The 17,644-nt window shown below is 41.9% G+C and overlaps 1 protein-coding gene across 5 annotated transcripts in view; it reads left to right on the forward strand.

Annotated features, from left to right (window-relative positions):
• Window positions 1–823: 823 nt before the first annotated feature.
• The window catches only part of ERCC6 (ERCC excision repair 6, chromatin remodeling factor), an 82,108-nt gene continuing 65,287 nt past the window's right edge, over window positions 824–17,644 (forward strand). Inside the window, exons 1-6 of one of the 5 annotated variants that reach the window (XM_019655091.1) lie at window positions 824–2,477; window positions 3,001–3,194; window positions 7,153–7,582; window positions 9,645–9,765; window positions 11,654–11,762; window positions 16,071–16,770. In XM_019655091.1, the coding sequence (XP_019510636.1) occupies window positions 7,167–7,582; window positions 9,645–9,765; window positions 11,654–11,762; window positions 16,071–16,770 (1,346 nt within the window). In that variant the 5' untranslated portion in view covers window positions 824–2,477; window positions 3,001–3,194; window positions 7,153–7,166. The remainder of the gene's footprint in view (window positions 2,478–3,000; window positions 3,195–7,152; window positions 7,583–9,644; window positions 9,766–11,653; window positions 11,763–16,070; window positions 16,771–17,644) is intronic. The other 4 variants (XM_019655087.1, XM_019655088.1, XM_019655089.1 and 1 more) reach the window with 4 other exon arrangements.

The raw sequence follows: 17,644 nt of genomic DNA on the forward strand, positions 1-17,644 counted from the left end.
GAGGGAAGGGGCAAGGGATCTCTTTGGGGTCTTTTTTACAAGGGCATTCATAAGGGCATGAATGAAAAGAGGGACCCTGAGTATTGAGGTGGACATAGGAATCATCAAAATCTGAGTTATTGCTGCTAATGTGACCTTATTAGTACTCTGAGGCTAAGAGGTCAGGAAAAACTTGGCTTAGAGAAAGTATGTAGATTCTTTAATTAACTAAATACAAATTCATCTAAAAAGCTTTATTAATAGTGACTGCAACATTATGCCTTTTCTAAATTAGAAGGATACTAAAAGGAAAATTACAATTGTGTGAGGTCTGATGCATATTTTGTTTGATGTTCCAGATCCACTCTCCATCTCTTTCTACTCTGCCCTGTGCCCGAAGAGGCTGATCTGTATGGGAATCAACAGGCTTTCTTGCTCTCTGGCTTTCAGTTGGTTTTGACCAGTGGAAGGCACCAGTCAATGAAATAATGGGGGATGTTGAGATCAGGGTATTTATTTTCCCAGCCCCCTCTTGCTGAGTGGCCATCGGTTGGTGCATATCTCTGGTCAAGTGTTCTTCTCCATTCAGCTGTTCTCTTCTGAACCTGTGTCTTCCCATTACCCCTTCTGGGCCATGGATGGTGCTAGGGCTGCTCTAAGAGTATAACATCACAAAGACTGGGGGCTTAAACAGTAAAAGTTATATTCTTATAGCTGTGGAGGCCAGAAATCTGAGATCAATGTGTTGGTAGGGTTGGTTTCTTCTGATCCCTCTCCTTGGCTTGTAGATGACCGTCTTCTCCCTGTGTCCTCACATGGTCTTCCTTCTGTGTGCATCTGTGTCCTAATCTCTTTCTTATAAGGGCACCAGAGATAGTGGATTAAGGTCCACCCTAATGATATCATTTTAATTTAATTAAAAGTATTTAGGGTCTTTAAAGACCCTATCTCCAAATACAGTCACATTCTGAGGTCCTGGGGTTTAGGATTTCCATTGAATTTTGGGGAATCAATCCAGCACACAACAGATAGGAGCAGCTTCTTGCTTCATGCTAGCCTCAGGGGTACTGTGCCATCCTGAGTTTTCCTAAAACTGGCCCACACCTTTGTAAAAGTTATTAATTCTACTCAACTGCCCAATTTGAGTGTACCACCTGCTTCCTGTCAAAATTCTGATACATAGGGGTTTCCAAAATGGCAATTAAAAAGGGGACCTCTATCTCAAAATGGTTGGGAACCATTATGTATCTGGGAGAAATTCTGCTTTCAGATTTAAGCATGAAAACTAGTATCTCACCAACTGCTTTTCTAGTCTCAATATTTTATTCAAGAGACCAAGAGAATTCTCTATTCCCATTTCAAAAACAAGTCATATTTTTACGTGGGATAACAGGAGGCATATATGTATATCAGCGCCGCTAACAGGAGGCATATGGTGGTGTTACTGAGCATTACCAAGTCCACTTCCAGCTTTCAAAATGAGTAAGGCACTTCCCTACCCAGGCCCCAGAGATCCTTTCCACATTCCCCTGTCACTCCCAGAGGACCTTGCTGCCTCTGGAGCCTAGAACATTCACCCTCTCCCAGTGCTGGAATCCCTGGCTGAGAGCTGCCATTGGGTACAGCTCCCACCCATAAGGGATACTCCTTCCTCAGGTGAATATTAATTTCCTTTCTTTGTTCTGAACCTATGTGTGGACATTTTATTTCTTCAAATTCTCTGTACCTCTTTGATCTGAGGACAGATATTAAATGATTGACTCACTAATGCAATCATGACATTCATAAAAGCCCACTATGCACACACCGCCCCGGCTCAGGGTGTGTGTGTGCGCAGTGAAGAGGGGGTACAGAGATAAGTCTTCTCCCAAGTTTTCATGCCAGATGATCAAGGGAGGTCACAATGCCTCCTGCGTGTGGCTATTGATATGTGCAGTGCTCAAGCCAGCTCCCTTCCCTAAGCTTACGCTCTCTTTGGACTTCACGGTTAATTCTAAGTATTTACATTCCCACAGCCAACTCGAATACCTCTCTCTCTCCTTCTGGAAACACGTCTTTTATCCTTATAACCGCCTTACTAGAGAGGCATTTTCTCCAGAAGTAAAGTGATGGTCCCAAATCACACAGCTGGTCAAAATCCGAGATGTCACTAACACCCCGCTTAAGAAAGGGGGGGGGGCTGCACCCTACTGTCAAACCATGTGGCCTTCCCACCTTTCCAAAGCAACCCAGCAGCCCAGCGCATGCGCCGTAGGCCCCACCCACGCAAGCCCGTCGGGTCACTGTTGGGGGCGGCGCTTACGGCGGGCCCGACACGCATGCGTCCTGGCTGTTCCCAGTCGAAGTTCGCTGCTGGCTGTAGCGCTGTGGTGTCTACGGGGTGGCGCTTACGGCAGGTCCAAGACGCAGGCGCCGCGGCTTCTCCCAGCCGAAGTTCTCAGCTGCTGGCTGTGGCGCTAGTGTCTACATTTCCGTACTGGCGGCCGCGTACCCCTGGGGTGAGTGTTCGCGCGGCCGGGTTGAACATCGGGCGGGGGATTTCTGGGCCTCTCTCCGGCTCCCCAGGCTGCTGCGACCCCGCTTCATGTCAAAGAGCCCGTTCGTGCGGCCGGTCGGGAGCCGGCTCTCAGTCCCGGTGCGCGCCTTTCGTGCGGGCCTACGGGCGGCCGGAAGTGACGATGCGGCTCACGCTCCCCAACCTTTGGCCCAGTCCCAAGCCGGCGATTTAGCCACGAAGCATCACCTTCTTAGCTTTGTGTCAGGCCCCGCGCCCAGTGTCGCCTAGGTCCCGTTTGATCTCGATTAAATACCAGTTGTTACTTGAAAGAGAATCGGGCTAAGTACTAGTCAGGCTTTTTTGGCATTGATATAGTCAAGTGGGAGTATGTGAAAGAAGATTGAGCAGTCTGGATACAAAGACTGTAACGATTTCCCATGTAGAATTCATCCATCGTCACTGCTGTCACCCTGATTCTCGCTGCTTTTCACCGGTATCTCTCCCATTATCTCCTTGTTGCACAGTTTCCTCCAAATCATTATCCGTACGGTAGCCCAAGTGATGTTTTACAAACATCAGTTGGGCCATGCCACCATTATTACCGTGTTCAAGACTCTTCAAAGACATTACGGTTGCAAGTCCAAGCTGTGTTTTCCCAGGCTGTGTGTGATCTGGTCCTTGCCAATCTCGCCTCTTCACTTATGGCCCTCCCCTTCAGGTATGTATGTATGCAACCAAACCTCCAAACCAGAATCTGTCACCCCATGAAAACCCCAGTTCTCAAAGAGGAGGACAATGAAGATATTGTTTTTACAGGTGATTTAAGCCTTGCAGAGCTTTAGAAGATATTCTGTGAGATTTACACATTGCATGGAGTCCTTATTATGTCCTTTAATTTAGATATTTATGTAAAATAAGTTGTCACTGCTCCAGCCTTCTTTCTTTTCCTCAAATACACCAGCTCCTACCAGCCTTAGAAATAACACATATTGTTTCTTTGTAAAACGTTGACTACACTTTAGGTCTGATTAACTCCTATTCATTCTTCAGATACTGGCTCAGATATCGCTTAATCAGTGAGGCGTCCCTGACATCACACATACCTCCACAGTGTCAGTTAGGTTCCTCTGTTATTTTGTCATAAAAAATCCTGTACTTCCTCTTACAGCAGTTACCACAGTTACGTGTGTGTTTACACATTTTAAGAAAGGAAAAAACTATTAATTGTAATAATATATACCGATAACAAAAGGTGAATACAAGTCACGTTTGACTTCTGCAATTACAAAAGATGCTTAGAGTGGTTACCATCAGTGTCCAGACACTTCTGATTACGACAAACTACTTACTGCTTGAGCATAGATAACATCTCTTAGTGTCTTAGAGACTAACCTTTTGGAGACAGAAACAGTTAACCTAGCACATTGCCTGGTATAATTGACTCAATAAATATTTGTTGAATGGATGATATATTGGGTTGTCGGAAAAGTCATGATGTAGTTTTTCTATGTTTTTCATTTCAAAAATGCGTCATGACTTCTCCGACAACCCAATATTTTACTTCTGAAACTCTTTACCTTCTGACGAGAACCTCCTGGTTTTCAGCTCTCACTCCAGGAAACACGTTCTTTGGTCCACAGTCTCTCTCCAAGAGGCTTCTTGATGTCTTCCTTTCTGTTTTTCATCCTTCCTCCCTTCCACTCTCCCTCCCTTGTTTACCTTCCCTCTCACCCCCCCCCTTCTAGTCCCTTCTGGCTTGATTTTTTAAATCTACCCAGCATGGACCCCCAAGGTGAATAACTTGAACTGTTCTCCTCCTTAGCATCTTTACCCATTCCCCTTTGTCCTTCTGCTACTTCTACTCTGAAAATCCCCAAAAATGACATTTCTCCTGGACTGTTAATTACTGAAGAAGGAAATTTTGCGGTCTTGGGGAGTGTTGGCAGTCTATGGTTTTGGAGGGAGCAACCTTAGGTAGGCCCTCCACACCTGTCACCAATGTTTCCCATCAGCATTTCTGTTATATAGAACATTTATTCCAGAATCTTGTTCTTCTCAAGTTTGTCCCCCAATTCAGAACATGCCCAAACTTCCTACCTTATAGGATGTTTTCTGTATGGTCCACCTCATCTCCTCTCCTCTGTACCTACAAATTTGCCGTAGTCAGAGAAAGATGTGTTGTGCCTTCTGTTTACTTCTATACTTGATATTTTCCTGCTTTTGTTTCTTATACAACATTCTTGTAGGTTATCTCCCTACTCCCTCTCTAGCTATTGCATTCTATAGTTTTTCTTGACCTAACTTTCCTCCCCCAACTCATTATTACTTTATCATTCCAGCTGTCTCTCTTCCATAGGCAAGCTCCTTAAAAAGTAGGCAACCCACTTGTGGCCTCTGTTTCTTCATCTGCTCACTTAATTCATTACTGTCTGGTTTTTGTCTCTATTGTTCCATTGAAGTTTCTTTTACTAAGATAACCAGTGACCTGATAATTTCCAAATTCACTGGACCCTTCTAGTTTTCTTATGTGAGCTTGTCATATCATTTCCCACTTTTAACCACTCCCTCTTCTTCCTTTTATGTTGTTAGAAGTTTTCTGCAAACATCATTATTTTAACTTGGTTTTATACTACAGTATTATTCATATTTTTGGTTGAATTAATGTCTTTCTTTAACTGAATAAGAAATCCTTGCATACATACAAATAAAAATGAAAACAATTGTTAAATTCCAGCTAGTTTTAAGGCTCTGAGCTGGAATCCTGCCCTCTGTTGAAAATAGAGACTAGTTAATGATAGAGCACTAAGCTAATCCTTTCTCCTGAAAATAATCAGAAGGCCCCCAAATGGAGGAGCTGCCTTTCTCTGTTGTTCACATTTAACCTTTCCAGTGTTAGCTGCTGCTTACCCTCTGAGAGGATCTCTGGTACCTGTCTTAGCCTTGGGGTCCCTGGGGCTGTCCGTTCTGATGATGCATCCACATCTCTTTCTCCTGAGCCCAGCTTTGCACTTCTGGATCCTGGATGCATTACTGGCGGTTCATAAGCACTCCACCAGTCCATCTCCCTGCCTCCTATCTGTTTCCTTCCTGAGATTTCATTTTTGTGACTGAATTCACCAGTGACTCAGTTGTCCAGATCAAACTTGTTATTTAAGACTCTCTGAACCTGACTTCCTTTCAGCACATATTGAGCACCTCCTGTGTATCAGACCCTTGGCCAGGTGTTCAAATCTTAGCTTGTACATCTTCCTTGAACTCCAGACCCAATGTGTTGTCTCTTCCTCTGTGTCCACGTGGCCTCTTGTCTGTGTCTCTTCTACAGACCTGCCCTGCTGTGGTGTTACTGACATGCTTCTCCTCCACTAGAGAATGGGCCTCTCGGGGCAGGATGATGCTAAGCCCCTGGCATCTCTACATCCCAGTACTTGGCCATTGGGATCGTTTTATTTATTGAGGAATGAGTGGGGCTTATTGGGGGAACTTGCTGTCATTTCATAGAAATAAAATTTCAGTGCTGAAAGCAACCTTAGTTAAATTACCAGCAATGCTGTCTGTTCGTCATTGTATTGCTTTATAATCTACTTATTAGATAGAGTTATACAGGCAATATAGTGAATGCATTTTCATTCAAGGAGTTCCTGACTACTTGGAGTAAAATGTGAAAGTTCCTCTTTCTTCCTCCCTGCCCCTTCTCCTTCCCTTTCCCAACTATCTATAGACCACTTTGAATGCATCCCATACACACAGATGCAGATATGCATTTTTTTCCAACATAAATGTGTTCATACTATGTGGCTTTTTTCACTTTTATACCTACTACTGAATGTGCTTAATGCTTACATTAAACTGTTAAAAACGTGCTATAATAAACATGCTTGTACATATCTGAGTATTTCTCTGGAATAAATACCTAGTCCTGTGCATTTTAAATCTTAATAGATATTGCTAAATTGCCTCCCAAAAGAGCTTTACTAATTTGTATCCTCATGATTATTGTGTGAGGATGGATCGTCATTGTCTATACTGGATATTATCCAGCTTTATGTGTTTGCCAACCTGCTGGGTGAGAAATTACATCATGCATTGAAATGGAGTTATTTTTGAGAATATTTTTATTTTTCTCAGATTCTAATTTGAGTGGTACTATGATTATCTCTTGTTCAGAGTTTGTGTTCATTGGAGTAAATGTTCAACCTCAGAGTCTCTAGTGTCAGATGCCTACAGAAGCTTTCTCCTTACTAAATCTAAATCTGTACATTCCAGTTGATCATGCCACTATTATATGTAAATCATTCGTGCCATAATGCAGTGAAGGTGCTGACTCAGAAAGCAGTAGTCAAATGACTTCAGTTGATTTGGAAAAGACTCTGGGTGTCACTCAGAATTTGGGTAGCCAGCTTTCTTAGCTGGCTACCCAAATGTCCTTTGTTGATAATACTGCATTTTTTTCTTCTTCTTTTCTTTTTGTCAGTTTTTCTTATTTGTTATCAGAACTCAAGAAGATAGATAGCTTTTAAGAAAAGTAATACTTGGAAACTTGAATATGTGTAGTCAGAGGATTATTGCTTGATTATTACTTTTGAGAAGTCAGTCGGCTTCATAAAATATTTAAGAAATTATATAACTATCAATTCTATATAACCAAAAGGCTCATCGAAAACATGTTTTCCTCTTAGATAGTCTGTAGAGGATGCCAAATGAGAAACTCCCCCACTCAAGTCAAACTCAGGAGCAACATTTACAGAGTCAGTATGTTGGTCACAGTGAAGAAGCGACAGTGAAAGAAGAAAATTCTGGCAGTGTGGGCATGGAGGACAGCCTCCCCTCTTGTTCTGCTCATGGACCACCCACTTCCACCAAGGGGTGTCCACCGGAAGCTCTGAGGAGAGTACCTTCCCTGCTGCACATCAGCAGACGTCAGATTCAGACAGTGGAGCTGAGTGCGCAGGCGCTTGAACTGCAGGGGTTGGATGTGGACGTCTATGACCAGGATGTGCTGGAGCAGGAGGTGCTTCAGCAGGTGGGTAGTGCCATCCATGAAGTCAGCCGTGCTGCCCAGCTCGCCGACGCGGAGAAGGAGTATCAGTCAGTCCTGGATGACCTCACGTGAGTGTGGACCATCTTCTTTCTGATTGCAGAGTTGTGTTTACAGTGATGGAGAAATACAGGTGGTAGCTGCAGTGTTCCAGAAATGTAGGAGAATCATAGGACCTATTAGTCAGAGGATGGAGTCAGTCATCAGTAAGGGCAGTTCTTGACCTTGTGTTTGAACTGCAGCCCTTTTCCTCGGAGCAGTGTTGTATGTGGTAGTTAGGGTCTCAGCGCAGCTCACAGAAGCCTGTGGATGCGTCATGTCCTGGAGAGAAAGAAGTAAGTGATCCAGAACCCATAGCATGTGCACAAAACGGTTCTCAGGAGAACTGTACCTACAGTTCTGATGTGCTCTGCTCTAGATTTGAGGAACATATCCTATCCCCCTCACCTTTTTTTCTGTCCTATAGTTTCTTTCCAGTTTTCTGTCCCTAAATTGAGTGTGCCAGTCTTTTGGTAATTTTTCAGATTTGTACTTCTAGAAATAATGAGAAACACCTTCCTTCTTTTCCTTTCTTCTGTCCTACTTTTGACTCTGTAAGGGAAGATGAAGTCCATTGGAGATTTCCTTTGTGTTTTCGAGGAGAAACAGACATGGGCTCTGTTGAGCGCAACACATTGGTGGGGTTAGCGGGAGGGCCTGGGCCTGGGCTAGAGGGGGTGGAGGCTTGCGCTCACTCCCCGCTGCCCGTCTTCCCCTTCTTGGCCAGTGTGCTAGGCAGTGTCAAGCAATCAAGAACGGAAGGTGGGGGTCCCGGGTGGAGGGACGGTGCATTCTTAGGTGGGCGCTGCTGGGGGAGGGGAAGGAAGGAGGAATGTGCAGCTGTTGGCTTCCACTGGGGAAACTGTAGTATAGGTGGCCGCTGGCACTTAAAGGACATGTTTTTTATTAACACATTTCCTGGTATGTTCTTTTGGCCTTTTGAGTAGCAGGTGTTCTTGAATAGTTGTGGTCACAACACTTCAGGTGTGAGGACCTCAACTCTTTGTAATGAACACAGCTTTTACATTTGACTTCAGAAATGTGCCCACTGCTTACAGAGGTGATAGCACAGTGCTGGAGAGTCACAAGGCAGCTAACACTAGATGGGTGGTGACACATGGTGCTTAGACCGCCAGTAACTTGCATCGATAACATCTTTTAGGCTGAAATCCATAAAGGGTACAAATAGCAAATTACCCAAATGTCAGTATTGAATTTGTGTTTTGAAAATTAGGAGTTGTAATTCTGTGGTGTCTATTTTAGGAGAAAGGTACTATAAATTGACTTTTTTTCCTTTGTGCTATAAAGTGTGATGCTGTAGCAAATATGTCTTCTAGTCATGTAAAAGAAAAATGTTGTCACAGATGTCTGACTTATATAAGAAAATGTTTAAGCATTTTTAGTACTTTTCCAAACTTTGGGAGACTTCCATAATGGGCTTTAAAAAGCCTTGTTGATAATGAGGGAGGCTATGCATGTTTGAGGCAGGGGGTATAAGGGAATCTCTGTACCTTCATCTTAATTTTGCTGTGAACCTCAAACTGTTCAAAAAATCATCTTTAAAACAATCCATGTATGCATTTTTTCATATAAAAGGACCACTTATTGCACATTGTTTTAGCACAATCTCTTGACCAAAGTAGACACTTAAAATACTTGTAGAATGAATGAAGTATGTAGCTTACAAAGGGGAATGAGCTGATTGATTGATTGATTGATTGATTGATTGATTGATTGATTTTTTTAAGCTGAGCCATCCTGCCACCTGTTGGCAGCTCAGCAGCTGCTCAGCTCAGGCTGGGAATCGAACTGTTGTTGCTCAGAGCTCAAACTCTTGAGCAAGCTCTTAACCAACTGAGCCACTCGGCCGGCCCTGAGCTGATTTAAATAAGTCAGATAAAACACTAGTAGTCATCTTAAACTTCTAATAATTCTTCAGGTTCTGTTCGTGGACAACAAGAATATGCATTCTGGTTTAGTTTCTTTTATCTTTTAGTTAATAAATAAAAGGTACATGTTGTTAGTATTTCTCTATATTGTACTATAAAAAAATGTTACCAGAATGGAAAATAGACATTTTATCTTATTTTTCAGGTCATGTACAACATCCCTAAGGCAAATCAATAAAATTATTGAACAACTTAGTCCTCAAGCTGCCACCAGCAGAGACATCAGCAGGAAACTAGATTCTGTAAAACGGCAGAAGTATAATAAGGTGATTCCAAATAACACGTTAAGTATTGCATTTTTGAAAAAGTCATCATTTAAGCTCATTTAATATTTAGGAAGTAAAATAGGAAGCAGATGTTTCTAATAGAAAATTTTGAATTCCTTTCGTATGTTTAATTTTTCAGCTGTTTCTCTTTAACATCCTCTATTAAAGAGTATTTTTAAAAAAAACACCACACACACACATGCTCCCACATACATATTTGAGAAAAAGTTCTTCTTTTGGGTTTGCGTGCCTCCTCACCTGTGTGCTTTCATAGTCTGTTTAGCTTCACCGCCTTCTTCTAGTCAGCTAAGACTCCTGGGTATGCCAGCCTCCACTCCGTTGCCTCGTCTTGTGTGAACTCTTTCTCCTTCTTAGCTCCTGCCTGCTCTGATTGTTTGCAGTCTACTTCCTGTTGATACAGCCATCATCCCTCATACGCTCATGCTCACTTGCTGAGAGGCTGGCTTTAGGTGTTACAGTCATCACTCAGCCACACTGGGTCTGCACTTCAAGTTGTAGAACTTAAGGGTAGGGAATATCTGTTACTGATAACTGTTTTCATGAGGTTTGAAACACTGTAGAATTTATGTATGCTTTATGAAAATACATGGCATAGATAGAGGAATGACTAGTTTTGAGTTTTGATCATTTTGTTTCTGTTAAATGTCCTTGTGCTTGTAGTTGTTTGAGTAGAGTCTTTGCATCTTTTATTTAAGCTCCACTAGCGGGGTGTGTAGAGGCTCAGTTCCATCTCTTGCAATCCACTCACCAGTTCCATTATCTTCACCACCCCATATTCTGTCACTTACCTCTAGAATAGCAGCCCGAAACACAGCTAACAGTGGCTTGAGGCAGCTGGAGTCTCCTCAGATCTGAGAGGGGGCATCTGGTTGCTTGTGGGAGCATGTGAGTTAATGTGCAGAGACCTTTTCTGACTTTCTGGACTTCTGGTGGGCTGGGGTTGAAGGGAGAGGAGAAGATCAAACTAAGCTGCTTTCGGCAGTAGTCCAACTCAGTTCTAGATGGCTATCTTTCTTTAGCAGCTCTTTGATGTTTGGCGATAGACTGTTCAGAGAGAAAGGCTGTTTTCAATGAGATTTTGCTGAGAAAAATTGGAAGAGAAAAATGAATGAACAAGCCATTATAACATGGCCTTTATATTCAGGATTTCTCCTTGCCCCACACGCATATTTGGTATTCAAATATTCTTGACCTTAAGAAGAGCTAGGTACCACAGGCCTAGTTAATTGGGGAGACCCTAGGAATGGCCCCATATCTGAGCTCTGGTAATGGAGAGGATGACAAGTCAAAGAGGAGTCTGGGTGAGTGAGGTAAAAGGATATACCAAAATATATGTTTGTTTTAAAATTTTGTGATTGGGTGGAATACTGTAAAGGACAAGCGTAAATATGGTAGGTTATCAAGGGAGACTGATCTTTTCAACTTTTGAACATTCCTGTTTCTGTTTCTTATCCCTACAGCCTATTGAGCTCATAGCCCATTGGCTCTAAGGTCAGAAACACAGAGAAGTGTGGTGATTTACCAGCTGTAATGGGGGAACCAAATAAGCAGTTCCTCCTCCCAAATCAGCAGAGCCAGTACATGAGAACATCAGTGCCCAGCACATGGAAAGCTGTGTGCTGCCCAGTCAGGGGAGCAGGTGGGAACATAGATACCTGCCTGAAGGAAATGCTTCGCGGCCTGCTTCCTGCTAGAAAAATGGCAGTTGCTCAAATAAGGTTCTCTATAGTAATTGTAATATATGGAATTTCTGTCTTATTTTTATATTGCTCTTGATTAAAGTTTTTAAATTTTGTAATGCTGTCTTTTGTATTTAACCGTAAATCACTTCATTGCTGTTTTCTGTATTCAATATTTACCATTTAAGGAGCAGCAGCTAAAGAAGATCACAGCAAAACAAAAACGTCTGCAGGCCATCCTCGGAGGAGTGGAGGTAAAAGTTGAACTAGATCACGCCAGCCTGGAGGAGGATGCAGGTGAGCATACTGGGAATGGTGTCTCTGTGTTCTTGAACTGATGATGCCTGTTGTCAGTGAAGGGTTTCTCCTCAGTCCTGACCGGGGTTCTGAGAAATGTACATTTCTACACCTGCAGAACCAAATCCTTTTTAAGTCACTTGGGGATTTTAGAGAATGAAAGTAAGTTTTTAACTCAGTCTACTACTGGCTGTTGGCACACATTTATTGTTATGTTTAATAAATCAGAAATCTTAAATTCTTATATAATTTCATAAAGACAGCTAACATCTTGATTGAATGACATTTTGTAAGCCCAGCATTGTCAATCAGCATTCATAGAATTGCTTTCACATATATTTTTGAGACATTTGGCAGGCTTTCCAAGCATCAATTCTGTTATTTAAGAAAAGACACCTTCATTTCGGTTATACTGTGGCATGATGTTTATATCACTGCCTTGAATGGGCGTCTTTTGGGAAAATGCATAAGCTCTGAAACGAAATCTCTGTAGTCAGTGTATATATATATATGTGTATGTTTAGAAATTATTGGTAGCTGTTTAGTCATTTACTACTTGAAACATAGATTAAGGCTTTTAGCATTTAAGCTCTTCAAGCAGATATTTTCTACTAGCTCCAGAAATTTATTCAATAAGACAAGAGTATTATGAAGAATTAATTGAGGCAATAGAAAAAATATTAGTGCTTTTAAAGTTCAGTCTCTCAGAAATTCATTGGACGTATGGCTGGTGCTTTGTGCTGCTGAGGCACCATATTTTTCATTGTAACAGATTTTTGTTCTTGTCTGGCTGCCTGAAACCTCCTGCCATCTTTTACCTCCTGTTGCTTCTTTGGTAAAATGTTGCCCAGGATTGATAGTTATTTCTCCAAATCCAAAAGCCTCTTTGCACCCTTGCTCCATTTGGCCTGTTTCAGCAACTGATACTTCTGTGCCTTCTGGGACCCCTGTCTCATGGTATTCCTTCTGGTTCTCTGACCATTTCTGTTGAGTTACCTTTGGCCAGCTTCTCTGGATTTATCTTAAATGTTGATTATTCTCAGGATTTCTTGCTGATCCCTGTTGTTGGACCTCTCCCCGAGTAATCTTGTTCATTCCCGAGGGCTTTTGGGGACAACCTAGGTTCTAGCATCTTACAAATCTGTAAACCTATAGCCTTGCCTTTTTTCTGAGCTCCCAGTTCCTATTATATCTCTCCACTGGGGCATCAGTTCGTGGTCTCTGACCGCCTTCCTCCACCCTGTCCCTGTGCCCTTTTTGGAGAGGAAGCGAGCAGAGTGTCTAGGAGCTCAGGCTTGGTGCGCCCCAGCCCTGTTGCCTAGGCTTAGACGTTGGCTGCAACGTCCAAATCTGTTTTGAACCTGTGAGACAGGCCTTCATCTCTGCTCACATGCTTCCCTGAGGTTTCCTTTCCCATTCTCCATTTCAGAGGTTGTTGTGAGGATTCTCTGATAAAGAATCCTTTCCTAGAAGTAGGTAGGATACACTTTGCAACAGTTGGCTTTACTCCTCTGATCTGGGATGAGATGAGTTGCTCACTATCTCCTTTTCTATTAAATATTGTACTGGACAGTGTAGTAATGGAAGAAAAATAAAAAGCGTAAGGATTGAAATGAGGAAATAAACCATTATTATTCAGAGAATACATGATTGTTTATGTAGAAAATCCAAAAGAGTCAGTGGATAATTTATTGGAATTAATATGTGAATTTAGCAATATAAATGTAAGGCCAGTATATAAAAATTGGTTATATTTCTATATACCAGCAAAAACAAAAAATAAAATTTAATAAAGATGCCAGTTATAATCAAAATCAAATACCTAGAAATAAATCTTAGCAAAAAATCTAGTTTCCTGCAATGCTTTCTACACTAAAAACTAGAAAATATTATTGAAGAATTAAAAAAGACTTCAGTAAATGGGGAGACACACTGTGGTAATGGATCAGAAGATACAGTAATGTAATGATTTCAGTTCTTCCCATCTATCATTTCAATGCAACCCCATTATCAATTTGGGGGGGGTGGTAAGGGAGAGGGTGTGGGATGGGAAGTGTAGGTTGAGGGTAGAAGGCATTAACAAACCGACTCTAAAATTTATACATAAATACACTGGGCTTAGAATAGTTAGTTAAGGCAATCTTGAAGAACAAAATATCAAGACCTGTTACCAAGCTCTAGTAATTAAATGACTGGTAGTGGCACAAGGAGAGATAGACAGACCAATGGAACAGAATGGAGGGTCCAGCAAACAGATGCATCCATGGGTCTTGGTCACTTGATTTATGACAGATGCAGCAGTGCAGTGCTGTGGAGAAGAATCATCTTTTTAATAAGTGTGCTAAGTTAATCCACATGAAGATAAAATGAATCTTGGCTTATTACACCATTACAAAAATAAATTTCAAATGGATTGTAGATCTGAGTGTGAGTGGTAGAACAAAGCTTTTACAATATAACATAGGAAAACATTTTCATGATCTTGGGGCAAAGGCTTAATGAGACACAGAAATGTTCACTGTTAGGGAAAAGGTCTGATAAATGAACTATATTACAGCTAAGACATTCTGTATGTCAAAAGAGGATGAGAGGCAAACTGCAGAGTGGGAGAAGACATTTCAATCAAAGGACTCAAACCCAGAATGTATAAAGAACGCCTAAAAAAAGTTTTTTTTAAAGGCAGACTGCCTGTGAGAAAAATGGGCAAAAGACTTGAACATTTTCTTCAAAAGAAGCTATTCAAAAGATCAGTAAATCTATGAAAAGATACCATAGTTCATTAGTCACCAGGAAAATACAAATTACACTATAAAGTAATGCGGCTACATGTCTGCCGGCATAACTGAAATGGAATGGCAAGAATGGGGACGAGTTGAAACTCTCAGACCCTGTTGGTGGAACTTAAAATTGATAGAACCATTTTGGAAAACTGTTGTGCAATGTCTACTAAAGCTTAACATATCCAGAGAATTATATACATATATTACCAAAGGATGTATACCAGAATATTCATAGCAACACTATTTCTAGTAGCCAAAACCTGGGAACTACCCAAATGTCCATTAACTTTGGAACGGAAATGAAAGATTGTAGTGTAGTTATAGAATGCTATCAGCCACGAGATTCAACAAACTGTAACTGTTTATTCAACAAGTATGAATCTTGCCAACATAATGTTGAGTAAAAGAAGCCAGACACAAGAATATGAACATTTCCATTTATATAAAGTTCAAAGTTAGGTACAGCCCATCTATAATGTTAATAGTCAGGTCATTATCTTGGGGTGGGGTAGAGGCTTGGAGGCACCAAGAAGGGTGCATGTAGGGTGCTGGTAATTTCTGTTTTTTGATCTGCATGCTGGTGTACGGGTCTGTTTATTTTCTGAAAATTCATTGAGCTGTACTTTCAGGATTTGTGTACTTTCTGAAGTATTTTTTCAGTGCATGTTTAATGAGAAACTGGCCCTGTTATTACTGGCCTATAAGAAACATAGATTTAAGAATATGATTCCTTACTTGTTTTGGTATTTTTGGCAAAAGGGTAAGTAATCTTGCCAGAAATTAGTTTTAACTAATGGAAGAGGGATGATTTCTGGGTGACTTTATATTACTTTGGCATAACTTCCAATTTTAGTCCATCTCTTTAGCCAGTTAACTTCACACACCTAACACAGTGCTGTCCAGTAGACCTTTTGCAAGATGGAAATGTCTGTCTCTGTTGTCTGTTATGGTGGCCCTTAGCCACATGTGGCTGTTGAGCGCTTGAAATATGGCAGGTGCACCTGAGGAACTGAATTTTCAACTTCAGTTTCAGTAGTCCCATGGCAACGGTCATATTGGGCAGTGCAGATCTAACATTTGTTTTACCTATTTAGGTGCATGCTGACTCTTCAGATGTCTGTTTTCAGTTTACTGTATCTTAAGTTTAACTCCACCTGAATGCTGGTGTTAACAATGACGTGGACACTTGGGAGATTGCTTTAATTGATAGGGAAACACAGCTAAATTTGTCTCTCTGTATGTTACATATGACTAGGTCTGTCTTTGGATGCACACAGAGAGAATATATTTATAATGCCATATTTTAGAAAAAGTTATTGAGAAATCACCTTTTTGAGCAGGAGTATATTAAAGGCAACATAATGAATACTATAATAAATTTTACTCTGTTCTTCATAGATAATATGCTTTAGTACATTGGTACTTTTTAATATGAGTTATTTGTATGTACCTACTGTGTACTGAATGAATCTGTTGTTCCCTGGAAAGTTTCACATGCCTGCCCTGTGCATTGTCGTTCCTGTTTCAGAAGCGGGGCCGTCCTGCCTTGGCAGCATGCTCATGCCTGTTCAGGAGGCTGCTTGGGAAGAGCTCATCCGCACTGGCCAGATGACACCTTTTGGGACCCAGATCCCTCAGAAGCAGGAGAACAAGCCTAGAAAACTAATGCTCAATGAAGTGTCAGGCTTCGAAAAGTATTTGGCAGATCAAGCAAAATGGTCTTTTGAAAGGAAAAAGCAAGCTTGTAACAAAAGGGCAGCTAGAAAAACTCCAGCCTCGGTGACTTCTGAGCTCAGTCCAATGCTCAATGAAAACAAACCAAACCAGAGAAGCAAAGTTCCCTCAAAAACAGATAAGCGCTTAAAAAAGCACATCAAGAAGCTCCAGAAGAGAGCTCTTCAGCTCCAGGGGAAAGTGGGATTGCGGAAGGGAAAGAAGCCCTTGGAGTCTGATGTGAGGCGACAGGCTGAAGCAGACTCGGAGAGTGAAGAGTCTGAGTATTTTCCCACCGAGGAAGAGGAGCGGGAGGTGGCGGAGGCTGACCTGTCAGATGGCACTGACTCGGAACGGTGGAAGTGGCAGAAGAAAGTCAAAGTGCAAGATATTGATGATGACTTTTTTCCAAGTTCTGGGGAAGAAGCTGAAGCCACCACAGGAGGAAGAGGCGGTCGGAAAGTAGTGAGATGCCGAGACGATGGAGACGAAGATTATTTCAAGCAGCGGTTAAGGTCAGTCTGCAGAGATAATGAGAAGATTGTACTGTTTGCTTTTTATCTCAGCCTGCAGGTTTATTACTAAACAGGAGTTCTAGATCCAGCTTAGTATGTTAGATCCTCATTTATCCAAAGGTTGGACTTCCTGCAGCTTTAGCCTACAAGAACCCCAGAGCCCCTGAGTCCTCGATGAAGCTGACCCCAGATGCTTCTACTTCTGGGTCTTCACTCAGATCTGGGGGCAAATCCAAGAAGAAGAGTCTGGGGGAAGGGCAGAGGCAAGAGGCAGTGTGGAGGCCTGAAGCATGGGCTGTATCCTGGGCCTGTACACTGAGAGTGGCCGCCCTGCGACGGGTCAGCAGAAGGAAAAGGCTCACTTATGGAGCGTGTGTTTGGGGGTTTTGTTATTTCTTTTGAATCAGGAAAGTAATTTTAGAGGACTTCCTTCAAATAAGAGCTGAGATTTAAGCTTTAGCATATGAAAGAATAAGCTTGCTTTCTTAAATCCTCCTTCCTTGTCTTGAAAAAGTAGTTATCCACAGAATTATAAACCTCTCTCATGCCAGAAATGGGCTTCGTACGCACAGCACACCTTTGTTGTTCACTCATTTTTTTGTGCTAGAGACTTCCTTTGGCTTTTATTTCTGTGGCTTTGTCTATGTATGATGCAAGTAAGATGTAAGACAAGAAGGTGAATGCGTCGCTTGTAGAGTCAGCACTGCTTGCTGCCACATACCTTCTGTGAGCCGGACAGGGTGTGAGCAGGTTTCTCCACCTTGTTCCCCCCCACCCCTGCACAGCACTGCCACATCTTCAGTCTTACACTTGAGCTTACCAAGAGCACTAAGAAACTCACAGGAATAAAGAAAGCTGTTTAATAGGTGGCTTT

The sequence above is a fragment of the Hipposideros armiger genome, unplaced genomic scaffold, assembly GCF_001890085.2.
Source record: "Hipposideros armiger isolate ML-2016 unplaced genomic scaffold, ASM189008v1 scaffold_235, whole genome shotgun sequence".
Classification (NCBI taxonomy): Eukaryota; Metazoa; Chordata; class Mammalia; order Chiroptera; family Hipposideridae; genus Hipposideros; species Hipposideros armiger.